The 22709-nt window shown below is 42.9% G+C and overlaps 1 protein-coding gene across 2 annotated transcripts in view; it reads left to right on the forward strand.

Annotated features, from left to right (window-relative positions):
• LOC121545653 (segment polarity protein dishevelled homolog DVL-1-like) overlaps positions 1-22709 on the forward strand; it is a 40067-nt gene that overhangs the window by 9064 nt on the left and 8294 nt on the right. Inside the window, exons 2-10 of one of the 2 annotated variants that reach the window (XM_045209481.1) lie at positions 3971-4040; positions 11871-11992; positions 14171-14289; positions 20236-20374; positions 20486-20527; positions 20636-20729; positions 20847-20916; positions 21098-21237; positions 22437-22513. In XM_045209481.1, the coding sequence (XP_045065416.1) occupies positions 3971-4040; positions 11871-11992; positions 14171-14289; positions 20236-20374; positions 20486-20527; positions 20636-20729; positions 20847-20916; positions 21098-21237; positions 22437-22513 (873 nt within the window). The remainder of the gene's footprint in view (positions 1-3970; positions 4041-11870; positions 11993-14170; positions 14290-20235; positions 20375-20485; positions 20528-20635; positions 20730-20846; positions 20917-21097; positions 21238-22436; positions 22514-22709) is intronic. The other variant, XM_045209482.1, reaches the window with a different exon arrangement.

The following is a 22709-nucleotide window of genomic DNA, read 5'->3' on the forward strand; positions in this document are numbered from 1 at the left end:
ATTATGCATAAATTGTTTAGCTTATATCTCTTGACGTATTGTGTGTTAAAACATAGATTTGTGTAGCATAGAATGTAAATCTGGGTTGCTGTTGAGTTTTTATCACACAACTGCCTGGTAAAATACTACATTATACTGTAATGTTGTTCCGCCACACAAATTAGCAGTGATTTGTATTTTTGCCTGCAAATTTACAGTAAATGTACAATTAATTCAAGCCATGTAGTAAAATAGCCTTCCAGTCTCTGTATCATTCAATAGCTTTGAGGTTGATAATATGCTGTTTTGTCATGGCAACGGTTGAGATGTTTGTTTGAGACCTCAGTAAAATCTTTGTCATTGAGGCTCACTGAAGGTAATGATGTAAGGAAAGGATGTAAGTGCTCTTGCTATGAATGAGGATACTCAGCTGCATATGGAGAGTAAAATCTGCTGTTTTTGCACCTGCTCTACACACTTACCTCACTTAAAATATTCATGTTGTTATTATTACAGTACAATAACTTGATGGATACGTTTGAGAACCTGAAGTTTCAAGAATAGGAGGGAGGGTTGAGGAACTGATCCTCTTGAATTATTAAAGACATTTTCATTCTCATTTGAATCACAAATATTTTGTGTACTCTGACTGTTATGGTGAGTGAAAGCCTTGGACTATGGGCCAGTGTACAGCCGGCTGGTTGGTCGCCCCTCCTGACCCTGTGCTGTTGGGCCAGACTATAACTAGCTTTCCTTCTGTCCTGGGTATAAATAAACACTTCTAATCCCTACACACACACACAAGCACACAGACACACACAGCCGTGCCGTGCAGTGGCCCACCACTAGAATATGCAGCAATTTCCCTGTAAATCTTGTGTCATTATCCTGTGAAATCTGTTAAGACTTGTTTAAGCTGCCGGATTTGAGAAGTGAGAGTTGTGTTGACGGGAACCAAGAGTCTGACACCATGTCCCTTTTTAAACCGAGCCCTCCTGTGTGTGTGTCACCTACTGAGATAGCTACTGGACGTATGCGGCATTACGGAACTCGGTGTAGCAAATTCTGCTGCTGAAATCTGTTTGAATATGAAAGTATGCATGAAGAAAGGTCATGGTTTACAGAGTGCACATCATTTTGTTTGCTTTGGATGTGTGTCTGGATTCCTTTGGTTTTAATGCTTTTAACAGAAAGTGAGAGAGAGGGAGAGAGAGAGAGAGAGAGAGAGAGAGAGAGAGAGAGAGAGAGAGAGAGAGAGAGAGAGAGAGAGAGAGAGAGAGAGAGAGAGAGAGAGAGAGAGAGAGAGAGAGAGAGAGAAAAGAAGAAGAAGAGAATGGTCACATGTTAGTTACACATGATAGCTGATGTTATATTCCAACCCCAGGTAGTCAACGGTCCAGAGATGCTCATCATTATTACTGATTCACAACCGTGTCGTACATCTTATCTGACAGATTAGTTACATCTGAATCCACAGTTCCAGAGGGAGAGAGAGAGAGAGAGAGAGAGAGAGAGAGAGAGAGAGAGAGAGAGAGAGAGAGAGAGAGATATGATTCATGTTATAGGTGGCCTATTTGATCAACTTATAGCACAAAAGCAAGATACTTTACCATTAATTGACCAATATGATGTTGTTAAATTTGGAACAGGATTAAACTAGCACTCACTTCTAACAATATATCAGAGGCCCATCCCAAGACCATAGGAGTTAAAAACTGTTGACTTTGACTATAGGCTATTTGTTTGTATTGACCGCTCCCACATCCTCCCAAGTTACCTTCAGTTGGTCATGTGGCTATAGAGAGAGGATGCAAACACTTCCTACCTAATGATGAGAATCACACCCCCTCTTCCTCTCTGTGGTGGAACAGAACAGGCCACACACACAGAAGCATTCTCTCTCTGTGTTAGTCAGTTCCAGCCACAAGACTACGTTATCTCTCTCTTCCACTCCCACAATACAGTATAATACAGCCACAGCAGCACACGCAGTCAGCAACGCACAGTCAGCAACACACAGTCAGCAACACACAGTCAGCAACACACAGTCAGCAACGCACAGTCAGCAACACACAGTCAGCAACACACAGTCAGCAACACACAGTCAGCAACACACAGTCAACAACACACAGTCAGCAACACACAGTCAGCAACACACAGTTGCTCGCTGACGTCATGTGAGTATGAACTTTACACAAGAAACCTTGTGTAAAGTCTTCATCAGAGACTTTGTTGCTTTTCTTTCAAGTAGTGTCTTTGTCCTATTCATGTTCCAGGACTACCTGGAAAACAGTGAGATGTTGCTGGGTGGACTATCTTGGTTAGATAAAGATAAACTGAACTGATCTTTTCAGAACTTTTTAGAATTCACACATTTATTAGCTAATTATTAGCTATTAGTCTCCCACCTCTAAAAAAGGCATAACTGCAGCCCTATAGCCCAGGATACAGTCTGTGTGTCTGTGTGTTTGTTTGTATCCCAGGCCTCCAGCCAGGCCTGCTCTGAGTCTGTAGTCTGTACTCTGTGACAGGAGCCCAGCAGGTGTGGCTGGTTACTGGTTAATGCTAAACCCTGTCTAAGGGGTCAGAGGGTAACTGGGAGGTATTTTTGTGAGGAATTTACAGTCTGAGATGTACACATTGAGGTAGACTCACACCCTCAATCACTCTATTAATACCCCTCTGACTCCTGACTCCTGACACCCTGGCAGACACTACCCTGGCCCTTTTTCATGGCAACACACCCACTCTCTCACTAGTTTATTTGGAATGTGGATATATGATGACGATATGTATACTGAACAAAAATTTCAACGCAACATGTAAAGTGTTGGTCCCATGTTTCATGAGCTGAAATTAAAGTTGTGCACAAATGTGTTTACATCCCTGTTAGTGAGCATTTCTCCTTTGCCAAAATAATCCATCCACCTGACAGGTGTGGCATATCAAGAAGCTGACTAAACAGCATGATCATTACACAGGTGCACCTTGTGCTGGAGACAATAAAAGGCCACTCTAAAATGTGCAGTTTTGTCACACAACACAATGCCACAGATGTCTCAAGTTTTGAGGGAGCGTGCAATTGGCATGCTGACTGCAGGAATGTCCACCAGAGCTGTTGCTAGAGAATTTAATGTTCATTTCTCTACCATAAGCTGCCTCCAACGTCGTTTTAGAGAATTTGCAGTACGTCCAACCGGCCTCACAACCCATGATCACGTGTAGCCACGCCAGCCCAGGACCTCCACATCCAACTTCTTCACCTGTGGGATCGTCTGAGACCAGCCACCCAGAGAGCTGATGAAACTGTAATAAAGCCCTTTTTATTGGCTGGGCCTGGCTCCCCAGTGGGAGCCTGGGAGGGCATAGCCCCACCCACTTGAGAGCCAGGCCCACCCATGGCTGCACCCCTGCCCAGTCATGTGAAATCCATAGATTAGGGCCTAATTTATTTATTTCAATTGACTGATTTCCTTATATGAAATGTAACTTAGTAAAATCGTTGAAATATTTTTGTTCAGTATATATTGTGCGCAAGATAAATACAAATTCAATGTATTTCCCCAATGCCCAGACTTGTCACACATACACACCAGCACAGTGCACACGCTGTTGAGCTGTGTGGTTGTCCATGTCATGTTTCTGCACCATTATCATGTTCTTATGCTTAGTCAGCGCCAGTAGATCACTTATGGAGGATGAGGCTCAACATCTATCCTCATTCAATGGACTGTCAACAGTAACATGGGTTAAAAAGTGTAAATTCAACTTATTAAGCATCGCTTGCGGAATGCTTCAGCTGTGCAGAGCAGGGCAGGCTAGTAGAGATGATTCCTGGGTGTTAGGCTAACAGCTGTGTGCCCAATGTTCACTCATTCTCTCTCTCTTTCTATTTCTCTCTCTCTCTCTCTCTCCCTCTCTCTTTGTGTGTCTGTGTTTGCGTGTGTGTGTTGCACATGTGTGCGTGTGTGTTTGTCTGTCCGTTCCACAGGGTTGTCAAAGAGGAAATTTCCGACGACAACGCCAAGTTACCCTGCTTCAACGGGAGAGTGGTGTCCTGGGTAAGTGAGATGGATGGCGCCCCCACGTCGTTTCCCCCCATCCCGTAGCCCCCCCCCCTCCCCATTGCTCTCCTCTCTACCGCTCGCTGGCTCAGCGTGTAGATAAACATACAGTTGAAGTAGGAAGTTTACATACACTTAGGTTGGAGTCATTAAAACTTGTTTTTGAACCACTCCACAAATTTCTTGTTAACAAACTATAGTTTTGGCAAGTCGGTTAGGACATCTAAAGTGAGGGAAAAAAGTATTTGATCCCCTGCTGATTTTGTACGTTTGCCCACTGACAAAGAAATGATCAGTCTATAATTTTAGTGGTAGGTTTATTTGAACAGTGAGAGACAGAATAACAACAACAAAATCCAGAAAAATGCATGTCAAAAATGTTATAAATTGATTTGTATTTTAATGAGGGAAATAAGTATTTGACCCCTCTGCAAAACATGACTTAGTACTTGGTGGCAAAACCCTTGTTGGCAATCACAGAGGTCAGACGTTTCTTGTAGTTGGCCACCAGGTTTGCACACATCTCAGGAGGGATTTTGTCCCACTCCTCTTTGCAGATCTTCTCCAAGTCATTAAGGTTTTGAGGCTGACGTTTGGCAACTCGAATCATCAGCTCCCTCCAGAGATTTTCTATGGGATTAAGGTCTGGAGACTGGCTAGGCCACTCCAGGACCTTAATGTGCTTCTTCTTGAGCCACTCCTTTGTTGCCTTGGCCGTGTGTTTTGGGTCATTGTCATGCTGGAATACCCATCCACGACCCATTTTCAATGCTCTGGCTGAGGGAAGGAGGTTCTCACCCAAGATTTCACGGTACATGGCCCCGTCCATCGTCCCTTTGATGCGATGAAGTTGTCCTGTCCCCCAAAGCATAATGTTTCCACCTCCATGTTTGACGGTGGGGACGGTGTTCTTGGGGTCATAGGCAGCATTCCTCCTCCTCCAAACACGGCGAGTTGAGTTGATGCCAAAGAGCTCCATTTTGGTCTCATCTGACCACAACACTTTCACCCAGTTCTCCTCTGAATCATTCAGATGTTCATTGGCAAACTTCAGACGGGCATGTATATGTGCTTTCTTGAGCAGGGGGACCTTGCGGGCGCTGCAGGATTTCAGTCCTTCACGGCGTAGTGTGTTACCAATTGTTTTCTTGGTGACTATGGTCTCAGCTGCCTTGAGATCATTGACAAGATCCTCCTGTGTAGTTCTGGGCTGATTCCTCACGGTTCTCATCATCATTGCAACTCCACGAGGTGAGATCTTGCATGGAGCCCCAGGCCGAGGGAGATTGACAGTTCTTTTGTGTTTCTTCCATTTGCGAATAATCGCACCAACTGTTGTCACCTTCTCACCAAGCTGCTTGGCGATGGTCTTGTAGCCCATTCCAGCCTTGTGTAGGTCTACAAAATTGTCCCTGACATCCTTGGAGAGCTCTTTGGTCTTGGCCATGGTGGAGAGTTTGGAATCTGATTGATTGATTGCTTCTGTGGACAGGTGTCTTTTATACAGGTAACAAACTGAGATTAGGAGCACTCCCTTTAAGAGTGTGCTCCTAATCTCAGCTCGTTGCCTGAATAAAAGACACCTGGGAGCCAGAAATCTTTCTGATTGAGAGGGGGTCAAATACTTATTTCTCTCATTAAAATGCAAATCAATTTATAACATTTTTGACATGCGTTTTTCTGGATGTTTTTGTTGTTATTCTGTCTCTCACTGTTCAAATAAACCTACCATTAAAATTATAGACTGATCATTTCTTTGTCAGTGGGCAAACGTACAAAATCAGCAGGGGATCAAATACTTTTTTCCCTCACTGTACTTTGTGCATGACACAAGTAATTTTTCAAACAATTGTTTACAGACAGATTATTTCACTTATAATTCACTGTATCACAATTCCAGTGGGTCAGAAGTTTACATACACTAAGTTGACTGTGCCTTTAAACAGCTTGGAAAATTCCAGAAAATGATGTCATGGCTTTAGAAGCTTCTGATAGGCTAATTGACATCATTTGAGTCAGTTGGAGGTGTACCTGTGGATGTATTTCAAGGCCTACCTTCAAACTCAGTGCCTCTTTTCTTGACATCATGGGAAAATGAAAAGAAATCAGCCAAGACCTCAGAAAGTAAAACCTCCACAAGTCTGGTTCATCCTTGGGAGCAATTTCCAAATGCCTGAAGGTACCACGTTCGTCTGTACAAACAATAGTACGCAAGTATAAACACCATGGGACCATGCAGCCGTCATACCGCTCAGGAAGGAGACGCATTCTGTCTCCTAGAGATGAACGTACTTTGGTGCGAAAAGTGCAAATAAATCCCAGAACAACAGCAAAGGACCTTGTGAAGATGCTGGAGGAAACAGGTACAAATTATCTATATATCACAGTAAAACAAGTCCTATATCGACATAACCTGAAAGGCCACTCAGCAAGGAAGAAGCCACTGCTCCAAATCCGCCATAAAAAAGCCAGACTACGGTTTGCAATTGCACATGGGGACAAAGATCGTACTTTTTGGAGAAATGTCCTCTGGTCTGATGAAACAAAAATAGATCTGTTTGGCCATAATGACCATTGTTATGTTTGGAGGAAAAAGGGGGTTGCTTGCAAGGTGAAGAACACCATCCCAACCATGAAGCACGGGGGTGGCAGCATCATGCTTTGGGGGTGCTTTGCTGCAGGAGGGACTGGTGCACTTCACAAAATAGATGGCATCATGAGGAAGGAAAATTATGTGGATATATTGAAGCAACATCTCAAGACATCAGTCAGGAAGTTAAAGCTTGGTCGCAAATGGGTCTTCCAAATGGACAATGACCCCAAGCATACTTCCAAAGTTGTGGCAAAATGGCTTAAGGACAACAAAGTCAAGGTATTGGAGTGGCCATCACAAAGCCCTGACCTCAATCCTATATAAAATGTGTGGGCAGAACTGAAAAGGCGTGTGCGAGCAAGGAGGCCTACAAACCTGACTCAGTTACACCAGCAATATCTGGAGGAATGGGCCAAAATTCACCCAACTTATTGTGGGAAGCTTGTGGAAGGCTACCCGAAACATTTGACCCAAGTTAAACAATTTAAAGGCAATGCTACCAAATATTAATTGAGTGTATGTAAACTTCTGACCAACTGAGAATGTGATGAAAGAAATAAAAGCTTAAATAAATCATTCTCTCTGCTATTATTCTGACATTTCACATTCTTAAAATAAAGTGGTGATCCTAACTGACCTAAAACAGGGAATTCTTACAGGATTAAATGTCAGGAATTGTGAAAAACTGAGTTTAAGTGTATTTGGCTAAGGTGTATGTAAACCTCCGACTTCAACTGTACGTGTAGCGTAACGTCTCATATCGTGTATCTAGAGATCACACTGTCACGCCTCCACGGTGCAACACTCAAGACTCTACAGCTTCTATGCTAAGTGCCTTATACAGGTGTGATCTCAGCCAATGGGAGATGAACCAAGGAGTGGTTCCACAATGACATTACACTGACCAGGCTTAACAGTTTTACTAGCAATATCATACAGTATCGACAAATAAGGACAGTTAACAATGATTTACATCTTATCACAAGGCTAACATAGGCCTACATAATGATACCATACACAGGTTAGTTTGGTATAGTTGTACATGGTGCTAGGAGCAGTGATGCATTACATTATCATGACAGGCTGTTTTACATACAATTCCTGTGTGTTATATCTCAATGACATGCTTTGATGAGAGAATACTTCCATACTGTCAAACAAGAGAGTGATTTACTGTATCACCATCAGGAAACAAAGTCAACTGTAACTTAGCACAATGGTAAAACAAGAAGAGTATGGTAAGAGTGGTCAAAAACAATTGTGAGACTTTTTTTTTAAGAAATAGGATTGTTGGACAATCCTAAAACGTAACAGGTAGATGAAAAGTCAAGTATTGCACATGTCTAATAGAGATTTTTATAAAAATGCTGTATTTTACATGAGGTTTTCCCAGTGTCTTAATCATGTCCCATGTTCCAGGGTTATTAGATTCTCCCTCTGGCGTGTTCCTTTAACACTCTTTATTATGGTTCAGATGAAAGCGGAGCAGCTGTATCTATGGGCCATTTTACACCCACACACGGTCACCAGAGTGAAAGCAATGTGCGCTGTGACGTGCCCTTTGTTTCCCAAGTTATTTTTGCATAGCCGCCAGTTATTCCTCAGGACCCTTCAATGCATCTAATTTAATGCATCTAGTTTCAGCGTAATTTGTCAACGTATTGTGACGTGGAATCTACGTGGAAAATACATTGGATTTGCAAAATGTCATCAACATAAACTGTTGTTTTAAGGGTGAAATCTCAACCATAGGATTATGTCATCATGGTAACCAATTTTCAACTTAGACAAACCTTGTATAAAATATGTTGAATTTTTACCTTTGAATCAATGTCAGATTTTCAAGTTGTATCCACTATCAGAAAATAAACTATAGGTTGGGCAGCATCTTCATTTGGTCTCCCATCCAGGGTAAGTCAAAGTTAAAAAATATGACTAAATTAAATCAAACTTTATTTAAAGTGCATTTAAAGTTTGATTTGATTTTGCCCTATTCTTTAACTTAGATTTTTGGTTGAGATGGAGATATGAATCCAACATAGTTATTATTGAAATTAACCAAAGCTTGAAACCCCTAGGCGTGTATGTACAGTGAGGGAAAAAGGTATCTGATCCCCTGCTGTTTTTGTACGTTTGCCCACTGACAAAGAAAGGATCAGTCTATAATTTTAATGGTAGGTTTATTTGAGCAGTGAGAGACAGAATAACAACAAAAAAATCCAGAAAAACGCATGTCAAAAATGTTATAAATTGATTTGCATTTTAATGAGAGAAATAAGTATTTGACCCCCTCTCAATCAGAAAGATTTCTGGCTCCCAGGTGTCTTTTATACAGGTAACGAGCTGAGATTAGGAGCACACTCTTAAAGGGAGTGCTCCTAATCTCAGTTTGTTACCTGTATAAAAGCCACCTGTCCACAGAAGCAGTCAATCAATCAGATTCCAAACTCTCCACCATGGCCAAGACCAAAGAGCTCTCCAAGGATGTCAGGGACAAGATTGTAGACCTACACAAGGCAGGAATGGGCTACAAGACCATCGCCAAGCAGCTTGGTGAGAAGGTGACAACAGTTGGTGCGATTATTCGCAAATGGAAGAAACACAAAATAACTGTCAATCTCCCTCGGCCTGGGGCTCCATGCAAGATCTCACCTCGTGGAGTTGCAATGATCATGAGAACGGTGAGGAATCAGCCCAGAACTACACGGGAGGATCTTGTCAATGATGTCAATGCAGCTGGGACCATAGTCACCAAGAAAACAATTGGTAACACACTACGCCGTGAAGGACTGAAATCCTGCAGCGCCCGCAAGGTCCCCCCTGCTCAAGAAAGCACAGATACAGTGCCCGTCTGAAGTTTGCCAATGAACATCTGAATGATTCAGAAGGAGAACTGGGTGAAAGTGTTGTGGTCAGATGAGACCAAAATCGAGCTCTTTGGCATCAACTCAACTCGCCGTGTTTGGAGGAGGAGGAATGCTGCCTATGACCCCCAAGAACACCGTCCCCACCGTCAAACATGGAGGTGGAAACATTATGCTTTGGGGGTGTTTTTTCTGCTAAGGGGACAGGACAACTTCACACATCAAAGGGACGATGGACGGGGCCATGTACCGTCAAATCTTGGGTGAGAACCTCCTTCCCTCAGCCAGGGCATTGAAAATGGGTCGTGGATGGGTATTCCAGCATGACAATGACCCAAAACACACGGCCAAGGCAACAAAGGAGTGGCTCAAGAAGAGGCACATTAAGGTCCTGGAGTGGCCTAGCCAGTCTCCAGACCTTAATCCCATAGAAAATCTGTGGAGGGAGTTGATGGTTCGAGTTGCCAAACGTCAGCTTCGAAACCTTAATGACTTGGAGAAGATCTGCAAAGAGGAGTGGGACAAAATCCCTCCTGAGATGTGTGCAAACCTGGTGGCCAACTACAAGAAACGTCTGACCTCTGTGATTGCCAACAAGGGTTTTGCCACCAAGTACTAAGTCATGTTTTGCAGAGGGGTCAAATACTTATTTCCCTCATTAAAATGCAAATCAATTTATAATTAGTTTTTGTTGTTATTCTGTCTCTCACTGTTCAAATAAACCTACCATTTAAATTATAGACTGATAATTTCTTTGTCAGTGGGCAAACGTACAAAATCAGCAGGGGATCAAATACTTTTTTCCCTCACTGTATTGTCTATTATTAGTTGAATCCTGGGCTGAATTGAAACAATAGCTGTGGATGACTTCACAAATGTTATATTGGCCAAAATAGTATCATTGATTATATTTGACTTATAAAGCATGGCTATATTTCATTTGCTCTGTTAAACCTACCATTTGGAATAACTTTGATAGCTGCAGTGAATCTATTTAGTTAGTAAGTGTAGATCTCGCAATAATCATTCTCAAGATAGCACGTTGGTAGTAATCAGTGACAAATATCAAATCAAATCCAACATATCAATTATTAATTTGTAGACAAACTGGATATTGAATTGTGTTTGGATGTTAACACCACCAAATATCAACATTTGAAGGAGATGTACCGTATCTTCTGCTTGGATAGTTCCATCTTTGCCACTGACTTACAGTAGTCTGGCTTTAATTCCAGTTTGTCTACAAATGAATAATTCATATGTTGGATTCACGTCTCCATCTCAACCAAAAATATTAGTTAAAGAATATGACAAAATCAAATCAAAGCAAATTTTAAATGCACTTTAAATACATTTTGATTTGATTTAGTCCTATTCTTTAACTTAGATTTTTGGTTGAGATGGAGATGTGAATCCAACATATCAATTATTAATTTGTAGACAAACTGGACTAAGTCAGTGCGCAGACGATACTCCTTGATATCTTAATATTTGGTTCTGTTGACAACCAAACACAATTCAATATCACTTTTGCAATACAGAATTAATACCCTATTAACAGCCTATTAACTTGTCGACAAGTTAATAAATTATATGTTGTATTCACGTCTCCAACTAAACCAAAAATAAAAGTGTATATTTTGTATTATTTAATTTGTATTCACATCAAATACAAACATACACATTATGAACAACATCTTACAGACTCACAACGACTCTCCATATTTTTCCATTGGATTGTGGTTGTGCTTTTAGATGGTTGCAGGCATAGTGAAAACACATTGACAATTCAAAAAAACGTATTGCTGTCTCAACCAAATATTACCCAATTATCCATGTTGAAATGACATGGTGTGCCCAGTAGGGTATCTCTCTCTTATGTCTCTCAGATAACTCTCTTAACTATGTCTGTTTGTGTGGATCTGTTTCTGTGCCTGGATCTGTCTCTGTGCCTGGATCTGTTTCTGTGCCTGGATCTGCCTCTGCATGTTTTTTCTATGTTTCTATGTCTGTTTTTGTGACTGAATATGTCTGTTCTGTACCCCTTTCTCAAACCTCGATTTCCAGCTTTCAATACAAGACTTGGGAACTATAGCAACGCATGAATGATATTTTTCAGTCTGTCTCCTTTTCTGTGCATCTCTATGTCCAAATTGGTCTCTGGTATTCTGTCTCTGACTCACAATCTCTCTCTCTCTCTCTCTCTCTCTCTCTCTCTCTCTCTCTCTCTCTCTCTCTCTCTCTCTCTCTCTCTCTCTCTCTCTCTCTCTCTCTCTCTCTCTCTCTCTCTCTCTCTCTCTCTCTCTCTCTCTCTCTCTCTCTCTCTCTCTCTCTCTCTCTCTGTCTCTGTCTCTGTCTCTGTCTCTGCAGCTGGTCCTGGCAGAGAGCTCCCACTCTGATGGGGGGTCCCAGTGTACAGAGAGCCACCCAGAGCTGCCACCCCCCCTGGAGAGGACAGGGGGCATCGGTGACTCCCGGCCACCCTCCTTCCAGTGAGTACACTGCTCTGGCTGCATATGTATCCTACTGCACATAAACACCATGCGCACATCATTACACACCCAAGTACACACAAACATGCACACACACACCATGTGCACCATGTGACCTTTCTAATTCACCACAAGCCATATGCTAATCAGAATCTGGAGAGCTCATCACAGAGATTCAACCCACACGGGGGCCGAGCCGAGCGCATATGGGAGGTGGAGGTGTGTGTGTGTTTGTGGGTTCTTCTGTGTGTGTAGGTGTGTATGTGTGCCAGGGTTCATGCTAGCTAACTCTCACTTACTGCTCACCAATGAAGTGACTGCCCACCCATCTGTGCGGTAACACGGTAGTTTGCTTATCTATGTAGCTAGCTAAGCGTCCTCATGAAGAATACGCACCCTGAGCGACTCCAGAAATAGCTATGATAGGGTAAACATCTTCAGGGAGAGACTGCTGCTATTCAATGCCTCCCATTGTGTAGAGCCACTAAAAGCACCCATCCAGAGCCATACTGCAGGTCATTGTCAATAAAGAGATATGAGGCCAGACAATGTGTGGTGTTGTTACATAGCTGGGTTAAACGTTTAGAAGCCAGACCCTGCTTCTCAAAGCTTGTTTGACCCCAATGCAAGCACTAGACTTTGACTTCAAACAGACTGATGACAGATTCTCACTGCACTTGTTAAAGGAAGCCCCCAAAGCTAAATTTAGCATGACAGGCTGTGGGCCCGTAGGCTGGGGCTGTTGCCATTATAGTACAGCAGTGTTTTAGCTACTGCAGGGGTCTGTATTGAGAGCATGCAATCTGTCATGTTCCAGTATCTCTTTATCCACTGTTTGACATCGTGGCTCTTTCTTGTCCTCTGCTGGCTGCAGCTCCCTGCTGCTTGGCTGTCAGCCTGCCTGATGATTGTATTGTTCTGGCCTCCGCTCTTCCTGCTGCCACTACTGCCACCTTGTGGTCAAACATAGACATGTCTGTCGTCAGCTCCCTCACCACCACATGGTTGTCACTTTTTTCTCTCTCTCTCTCTCTCTCTCTCTCTCTCTCTCTCTCTCTCTCTCTCTCTCGCTCTCTCTCTCTCTCTCTCTCTCTCTCTCTCTCTCTCTCTCTCTCTCTCTCTCTCTCGCTCTCTCTCTCTCTCTCTCTCTCTCTCTCTCTCTCTCTCTCTCTCTCTCTCTCTCTCTCTCGCTCTTTTTCTTTCTCTCTCTCTCTCTCTCTCTCTCTCTTTCTCTCTCTCTCTCTCTCTCTCTCTCTCTCTCTCTCTCTCTCTCTCTCTCTCTCTCTCTCTCTCTCTCTCTCTCTCTCTCTCTCTCTCTCGCTCTCTCTCTCTCTCTCTCTCTCTCTCTCTCTCTCTCTCTCTCTCTCTCTCTCTCTCTCTCTCTCTCTCTCTCTCTCTCTCTCTCTCTCTCTCTCTCTCTCTCTCTCTCTCTCTCTCTCTCTACCTCTCTCTCTCTCTACCTCTCTCTCTCTACCTCTCTCTCTCTCTACCTCTCTCTCTACCTCTCCCTCTCTTGCAGCCAGCCAGACAGGCAGTCATTTTTCTCTGGTCATTAGTAGGCTTTTGGTGAATTCCCCATAGTGAGCTTCTGTCATTCTCTTCACCTCAGCCTCATTCTGGAAATAGCCAGTATTTGGGCTGAGTGTGGTGCAGAGCGGGCAGAATTGATGTGCTTCTGCCTGGTAAATCCTGATTGAGGATAAGACATTGTCCCAACCTAGCCCCTCCCTTGGTACAACCGGTTTCCCTCTGATAGAATAACAGCCCTCCAGCAACATCTAGCCCAGGCACACACACACACACCACCCGGCCACAGGCACCATCTGGGCTTTCAGTGGCCCTCCTCATTAGTATCAAGCAGCTCTGGACAGAACGCATCCATCTCCTCTCAGGGTATCTGGTCATTAATGACACTTAGTGAAACACACATCACATACCACACACACAATAAGACATATCTCAGGCTAGGGGGACTGAATCTGAAACAGTGTCATCATTTGAGATGAATCCCTGTGAGGTTCTCCTGACTGTGTACAGATCATGCCAGACAGAAGTGCGTTGTACTTATTGAACTGGGGACAATGCAAGAGATTTGGAGACATGGTATGCAATTATGAAGGTATTTTGTGTGTGTTTCATTGTGGATCTAAATAAACTGTTTAAATGTGTGTATTTCAGTGCCAACGCAGTAAGCAGTCGGGATGGCCTGGACACGGAGACGGGTACAGAGTCCCTCCTGAGCCACCGTAGGGAGAGGGAGAGAGAACGCGCACGGAGGAGAGCACGAGAGACTGAAAGTGAGGAACAATACACACATGATTGGGAGAACTACCTAAGTACAGTACACAAATCACAACATTATTACACATCATTGTATCAATATACCACTCTGCTGACATTGTTCACTCATATCCCGAATGGGTGGACAGTAAACAATGTCTAAGACAAATCAGAGGGTTCACAGAGTGTAGAATTGTGTGAGAACAATAAAAACATAGATCTTTTGGTGGCAGGTAAGTGGAATACATTGACCAAGATTGCTTGTGGCGCTGTCTGTCTTTCCCAACAACCTATCTTGTGTTACCTACAGTACCAGTCAAAAGTTTGGACACACCTACTCATTCAAGGTTTTTTCTTTATTTTTACTATTTTCTACATTGTAGAATAATAGTAAAGACATCAAAACTATGAAATAACACATATGGAATCATGTAGTAACCAAAGAAGTGTTAAACAAATCAAAATATATTTTATATTTGAGTCACCCTTTGCCTTGATGACAGCTTTGCACACCCTTGGCATTCTCTCAACCAGCTTCATGAGGAATGCTTTTCCAACAGTCGTGATGGAAACAATTTTTTAAATGCAGACAGATCATTTGTTCATTCGACATGATGGGATCTTTTTGTGTCTGTAAAATTAATTAGGTGCGAAATGGTGGTGGAAATGTCTTTATGCACAAGTATTGATATAATAACCATCATATCAAAGTAAACTTGGAGTCACGCGATGACATGTTGTGTGGTCCTCCCACTACGACTTGGGAAACCATGCAGTTTTTTAGGTTACAGATGAAATAAATTATTATGAACTTCACAGGGTGGTGAAAGTGCACGGTGATGAGCTTGATGGTCCTTTCCAATAAATATGGAGGGTCTTATTCTGGTGACATGATGATCGATGCTTGACTGCTGTTTGACAAATACAAATATTCTTCGCTCTTATCCATAATAATCTCATCATGTAGACCAGCCTACCCACACAGCCTACCCACACAGCCTACCCACACAGCCTACCCACACAGCCTACCCACACAGCATACTCACACAGCCTACCCACACAGCCTACCCACACAGCCTACTCACACAGCCTACCCACACAGCCTACTCACACAGCCTACCCACACAGCCTACCCACACAGCCTACCCACACAGCCTACCCACACAGCCTACCCACACAGCCTACTCACACAGCCTACTCACACAGCCTACTCACACAGCCTACCCACACAGCCTACTCACACAGCCTACCCACACAGCCTACCCACACAGCCTACCCACACAGCCTACTCACACAGCCTACCCACACAGCCTACTCACACAGCCTACCCACACAGCCTACTCACACAGCCTACCCACACAGCCTACTCACACAGCCTATCCACACAGCCTACTCACACAGCCTACTCACACAGCCTACCCACACAGCCTACCCACACAGCCTACCCACACAGCCTACTCACACAGCCTACTCACACAGCCTACCCACACAGCCTACCCACACTGTATCTGCCAGCTGTTAGGTAGAGCACATGTGCCAAGACCAGAGTAGGCACATTTGCTTTTTAACGCAACAGTTTTTGTGACAAAGCTATCGGTAGAGTTGAAAATGTGATGGAAACACAACTTAAGCGAAAAAGTACATTTTGTGTGCACTACTCCACAACAAGTCTGTTCGGTGGAAACACCACTGTTGGGAAATGCGCATATTTTTTAAATGCGGATTTTAGAATATTCACATGAAAATGTGTCGCCACTTGGATGGAAACCTAGCTACAGCCATGGAAATGTTTTGGCACGGAGCTCAGTGGAGAGGAGGAAGGCTTCCTCTCTCTATCCTCCTTCAGGGACATTCCTCTCATCACACCATTCTATTGTCCAGAGAGTAACTAAGCACATGACATATCTACTCTCTTTCTAGACTCACAATGAATTTTAGCAGTGTAGCGCTTTGAGAAATACAGGTGTGTTTAGCAGCAAAGAGTGAAAAAACAGTGACCAGATTTAAGATGGCACTTTGGACAATTGGTATATTATGAGCAAGCCTGATTCTTCCAATGATAATAGTCACTCAATCTCACTCAACCCTTATTCCTGTTTAAACACTACTCCTGGATCTGGTTCAACAGTGTGATGATATTGGGGTCTATATTTTCCATTCAACATAAGGTGAAGGCTTTCTCTCTACTGCAAAGCGTCAGCTTCCAGTCCCTGCTGTCCCTCTGTTTCTACTCTATCCATGCCCAGAGACAGTCCTTTATCTCATCACTCCATCTCTTCCTCCACAGATCTGCTGTTCACAGCAAGCCTGGCTGTGTGGATCCTGCAGCTCCAGGCTCATTAACCAAATAGTCATTAATTTATGTGGCTTAATTAGGAGGAGCAGGATAAAGCATCAGGCTGGTTGGTGCTGTAGAGAAGAGAGAGTTGTAATGTGTGTGTCATACAGGAGCATCTGTGTGTGTTTGTGTATGTGTGTGTGTACCTGTTGTCCTACAGGGAGACAAACTACAGAACTGGAATCATGTAACCTATCTCTTCTCTCACTACAGCCTTTGTTTTTATAGTCACTCTCTTAAATTTGTATTTGATAAACAGAAAATATGGCTGTGTGTCATGTCCCTATGCCCTTCTCTAGAAATAGCAGCTGGTAGTAGCCCCTATGTTGAAGGAGTAATAATCTCTCTCTCTCTCTCTCTCTCTCTCTCTCTCTCTCTCTCTCTCTCTCTCTCTCTCTCTCTCTCTCTCTCTCTCTCTCTTCTCTCTTCTCTCTTCTCTCTTCTCTCTTCTCTCTCCTCTCTCCCCTCCCTCCCTCCCTCCTCCCTACATCTGGTTTCCCTGCCAGCCTGCCTGCTAGTTAGTTAGTGCTAATTAAATGAGTGTCAGGGAACAGGGCATGTCCCTCTTGGTGAACACACTGCTTCATGGCTCATAAAAGCTGCCCTACACTGCTCAATATAATCCAATTCAATTAGGCTTTATTTGTTTAGGGCTCTTTATACAATGTCATGGTTGCCACTCTATCTGTGTCCTTGACTTAAAGACCCAGGCCCATGCAGCAACGTGTAACGTTATCCTGCCTGGCCCTGCAGCGGTAGAATAGCAGGAATTCCCCTCTTTCATTAAGTGCCACTGTGTGAATTCAGTGAGCAGAGCAGGGTGAATCAAAGTGTTTTAACAGAGGTAAACATATCCCTTGTTCTCTCGTTTCTGGCTGTAGGTATGTGAGAATGAATAGATGAATAATGCAGTGTTTGACAGGTAGAGGAGTGGACATAGCTATAGGGCCCGCAGGATACTGTGGAGGTATGTGAGAGGATCTGTACAGGCATTTTAGCTCTGCTACCTGCACTGGGAGAGGAGGGGGGTAGGAGGTGAACTGACATCCCTGACTGTCTGCCTGGCTATATCACGCTATGGCTTTGGCAGGACTATTTTCACAACTACAATAAGTGTATTGATTATGGAATAGTCTTACTATTCACTGTATAATAGGCTAATCAAAATGTAGCCAACATTAATGCAGTATATTTATGTTCAATAAAAAAGTAATGGAGGTCAAATGATAAATTCCTATATTTTGTACATATTTGGAACCTAGTGTTTTGCAACATTTTTCGTTTAAACAGTAGCTATTATGGGAAGTGCATCGTGATGAAGGCTTTGGCGTTAATGACCTGATAGCACAATCACCTGTGGCGGTCAGGGATATGCATGTGCATAATATCACATTTCATCACTTGCTGGGCTCTCTCTAAACGCTGTGGAATGCATTTCTCTGGTAGGTCAAAGAGGGATTATCAGACATTCTATAGTCGCGCGCCATGGGATGGGAGTGCGGGGTAATATTTTTGCGCGCTCCCAATTTCTTCAGTGTCTCAGTGCATCGCGAGAGAGCACTGTCTCTCTGATCTGACTCCCGCGGTTGAGGTAAGACAATTGAATTTGCTAATGGAATCGCTGTATAGGGTAGTTTGTAGTCCACTGGCAGTTAAATTATAGATACATGTGATGTAATTAAATAATAGCATTTGTTTTATTTTAGGTTAATGCAGGTTATTGTGAGTCTAACCTATTCAGCAATAAATTGAAAGGCCATTTTATATTTTGCAATACTGGTAAAGAAATGCATTCTACTAGATATGGCTGAACGTGAAAGGAACTATTGTCTTTCAGCTGCAGAAAAAATATATAGATGGGCTACTGTTTATGCTTAAGAAAGCGTTTTTTCCTGTTGTAGACTACCTTCGATTGAAGAGGTCGCCAATTCTATTCATGGGAGAAGTGAATGTATTTTTGGAGAACCTAATATATTCGTTTTCTCTAGTTATAGCCTACTTAATCACCTTATCATACCATAGGCTAATACCTTAGTTTTAGCTGACATATGACATTCCCATCCCTCATGATAATTACTTTATGGCTCAAAAAGAATAATGAAATTGGAATCCAAATCCAATCTGACTAATGGAGGATAAAAGGCAGCTTTGGCACTAAAGGAGTTATAGTTCACAGCACAATGTCCCCAAACAGAATATGTTTTTATTATTGTTTGTCAAGTATTGTATCAGATAAATCAGGTGTAGGCCTACCACAATGCTCAGGACTGTAATAATTTGAATAAGTCAAGATACCTTGCTGTGAGACACCTGAGAAAAACAGAGAAAATATTATATTGAGAGATTGTGTTATCGCTCCTCAATTCACAGTACCATTCTCCACATTTACTATTTTCTTTTGGTCTTTTTTCACTGCCTTCGTTGTAGATAAGGACTGGAGTCTGACTGCCAGCAGCCTGTCATTGGGCAGAGACCCTGGTCCCGCTCAAAGGGGTTGAGAGAGAGAAGCACAGGGACGGACCACTACACAGACACCAGGCAGTCTGAGTTTTGCACCTGAGACAAAACTCTGCTGTTTAGTTGTGTTTGTGTGTGTGTGTGGTTACGTATCCTGGGAGGAAGAGGATTGTACAGCTCTTTTGAGAGTCAGAGTGTATGTGTGTGCACCCTTTGGGCTCAGTCAGTAATGGGCACCACCACACTGTTGGAATGTTTTGGTCGCTCGCGGAGAACGAAGGGTCAGTCACGCCCTCGGCGCTTTGCCAGAGCCTTCCAGCCAATCCGCTGTCACCCTGCTGAGACAGGACTCCACCCCTGCCACTGTACGTATGTATGGGTGTGGTGGAGAGGTGTTAGGAATTTGGGACACAGATGTTATTGTTTTGGTTGATCACTGTCTCTTATTAAACATGAATAAAACATAATTTCACTATACACTGACTGCACAATTCAAAATTGTCATTCTGTAAGTCCATTCAGTGAAAATGTGTTTGTCATAAAAAACGTCATACAGGTACTTTGCCATGTTTATAAGAGAACTTCCCTCTGTGATAGTGAATCCTCTGTGTAATAGTGAATCAGTAGTAAAAGGCCTCCTTGGCCCAATTTAAATGTTACGTTTTAGCAGACACTCTTATCCAGAGTGACTTAAGGGAGCAATTAGAGTGCCTTGCTCAAGGGCACATCCACAGAGTTTTCACATTGTCGGCTCAGGGATTTGAACCAGCGACCTTCTGGTTATTGGCCCAACGCTCTTAACTGCTAGGCTACCTGCCGCCTCAATTTGTTTCTGATATCCTCTTGGGTTGATGATATTTCAAGCTTTTTCAGAAGCCAAGTGCACTGGTTGGTAATCCCTCGCCTCTTTCTCTTTCTCTGGTGCTTTCTACACTGGCCTTTCACCTCTTCTAAATCCCTGTCTTGATTTCCCATTAGATGTCCTGATCCTAACCTTAATACTAACATTTCCTCTTGGTGGTTTCCTATAACGTTTGGGAAATGTTTCTCTCAGTTTTTATATCATCTCTCCAACTCATTCAGCTCTGAGTTATGTCATGATGTGAACTTGTATCAAAGTGTTGATATCTGACCTGCTGTTGTTGTTGTGTGGTTCTCTCCTCCCCAGTCCCTCGAATCAATGGCCACTCTAAGTCGGAGCGCACAGCGAGGGACTCTGCCATGGGCTGCGACAGCGCCTCAGTGATGAGCAGTGAACTGGAGTCTAGCTCCTTCATCGACAGTGAGGAGGATGATGACGGCAGCAGGTAGATGGTCTTTCTCTCTCTCCCTTTCTCTCTGTCTTTTCTCTCATTTCCCTCTTTTCATCAGTGGTTCTTTACTGAAATCAACAAATCACCCCTCTTTTCCTGCTCCAGGGGAGCTGCCCTGCGGCTGACCCTGTGCTGCTCCCCAGTCGTGTATGTTGTGTGGTGGGGCTGGGTACTGTGACAGCAAAAGTCACCAAATTTCCGTTGTCTCTGTATAATGGACTAATAAAGATGACATTGTATTGTATTGTATCTCAGACTCAGCAGCTCCACAGAGCAGAGCTCATCCTCTCAGCTAATGCGCAGACACAAACGCCGCAGACGGAGGCACAAAGTGGCCAAAATAGACCGGGTGAGCTCACCTTGAACACTGGACTGTTGCACATACGTGTGTGAGTGAGAAAGGGAACAGGAATGGTTATGTGAGTATGTGCCTGACACACTAAGTTTCTCCCTCTCTCTTTTCCAGTCTTCGTCCTTCAGCAGCATCACAGATTCCACTATGAGCCTCAACATCATCACTGTCACACTCAACATGGGTAAGGACCTCCCCTTTTTGTCTCATTTCCTTTCATTTATGCCTTTCTTTATAACACTCTTTCTTTGTATACAACTATTTTTGATACAAATATCATCAGTGTACTCGGTCTTTAAACACCATATAGTATTTAGGCTACATGAGACTTTGAACTGACATCCTCTCTCCCCTCTCTCTTACAGAGAAGTATAACTTCCTGGGTATCAGTATTGTGGGGCAGAGTAATGACCGGGGGGATGGGGGGATCTACATCGGCTCCATCATGAAGGGAGGAGCTGTAGCTGCAGACGGAAGGATAGAACCTGGAGACATGCTCCTACAGGTACATTACACTACAAATTAGCCTTACATTCATTTTCTATGAAGTATTATAAGCTAAAAGTACATTGTGAATAATTTTTTGGGTTCTATTTTTATGGTTTGTTGAGGGAAAGCAAATGTGCACACATCTGTTTCAGATGTCCAGTGAGCAAATTGCTTTGTGATTATTATAGCATTGCCAGTGATGATCGGATACTGTGTGTTTCAAACAATGTTTATATTAAGTTCTAACAATAAGGTAAAGGGGAAACTGGAAACTGACCAATTTAAACTATGACCTATTTAAACTATGACCTATTTACAACCATTTGTAATGGTCCTTGTCACCTTCCTTCCCATAGCCCTCTATCCTACATGTTGCCTCTCCTTTTCCTTCCTGTTGTTAGTTCTCTTTGATGTCTGTATGTCTGGACTCAGACTAACCTCTGGCCACGCCTCCTCTTGTACACACAAGGTGGCTGATCACTAGTTATTGTAGATCCAGCATGTCTCTTTTAACCCCATTAATTGTAGATCCAGCATGTCTCTTTTAACCCCATTAATTGTAGATCCAGCATGTCTCTTTTAACCCCATTAATTGTAGATCCAGCATGTCTCTTTTAACCCCATTAATTGTAGATCCAGCATGTCTCTTTTAACCCCATTAATTGTAGATCCAGCATGTCTCTTTTAACCCCATTAATTGTAGATCCAGCATGTCTCTTTTAACCCCATTTATTGTAGATCCAGCATGTCTCTTTTAACCCCATTAATTGTAGATCCAGCATGTCTCTTTTAACCCCATTTATTGTAGATCCAGCATGTCTCTTTTAACCCCATTAATTGTAGATCCAGCATGTCTCTTTTAACCCCATTAATTGTAGATCCAGCATGTCTCTTTTAACCCCATTAATTGTAGATCCAGCATGTCTCTTTTAACCCCATTAATTGTAGATCCAGCATGTCTCTTTTAACCCCATTTATTGTAGATCCAGCATGTCTTTTTTCAACCCATACACACAGTATAAAGCTGCTTAGGATATACTAGCTTTTATATGCGTCTGAAAGCCTTACAACAGTGCCTGGAGATTAACTTGTAGAGAACTGAGTCCTAAATCATTTTGTGTTTCTTTATTCGCTTGTTCGTTTTGTCAACTACTTGTTAATTTTAAACACATGATCTGTGAAAATGTATGTTAACTTTTTCGTTGTGATCCTCAGGTGAACGATGTGAACTTTGAGAACATGAGCAACGATGACGCTGTGAGGATCCTGAGAGAGATCGTCTCCAAAACAGGGTAAGAACAGGACTGTGTTACATTGCAGGATTGTTAGAGATAACCCAGAAAACATTTCAAGAGATGTTAAACTGTTGCGTATGAACACAGTCACAGGTCAGGTCAGACAGTCAAAGGATTTGGCTATTGAGTAAATACAGGATTTAAAGATGAGCAATGGGAAGACTCTGGTTGTTTTAGCATATCAGCGATATGC

This window comes from Coregonus clupeaformis, chromosome 30 (genome assembly GCF_020615455.1).
Source record: "Coregonus clupeaformis isolate EN_2021a chromosome 30, ASM2061545v1, whole genome shotgun sequence".
NCBI lineage: Eukaryota > Metazoa > Chordata > Actinopteri > Salmoniformes > Salmonidae > Coregonus > Coregonus clupeaformis.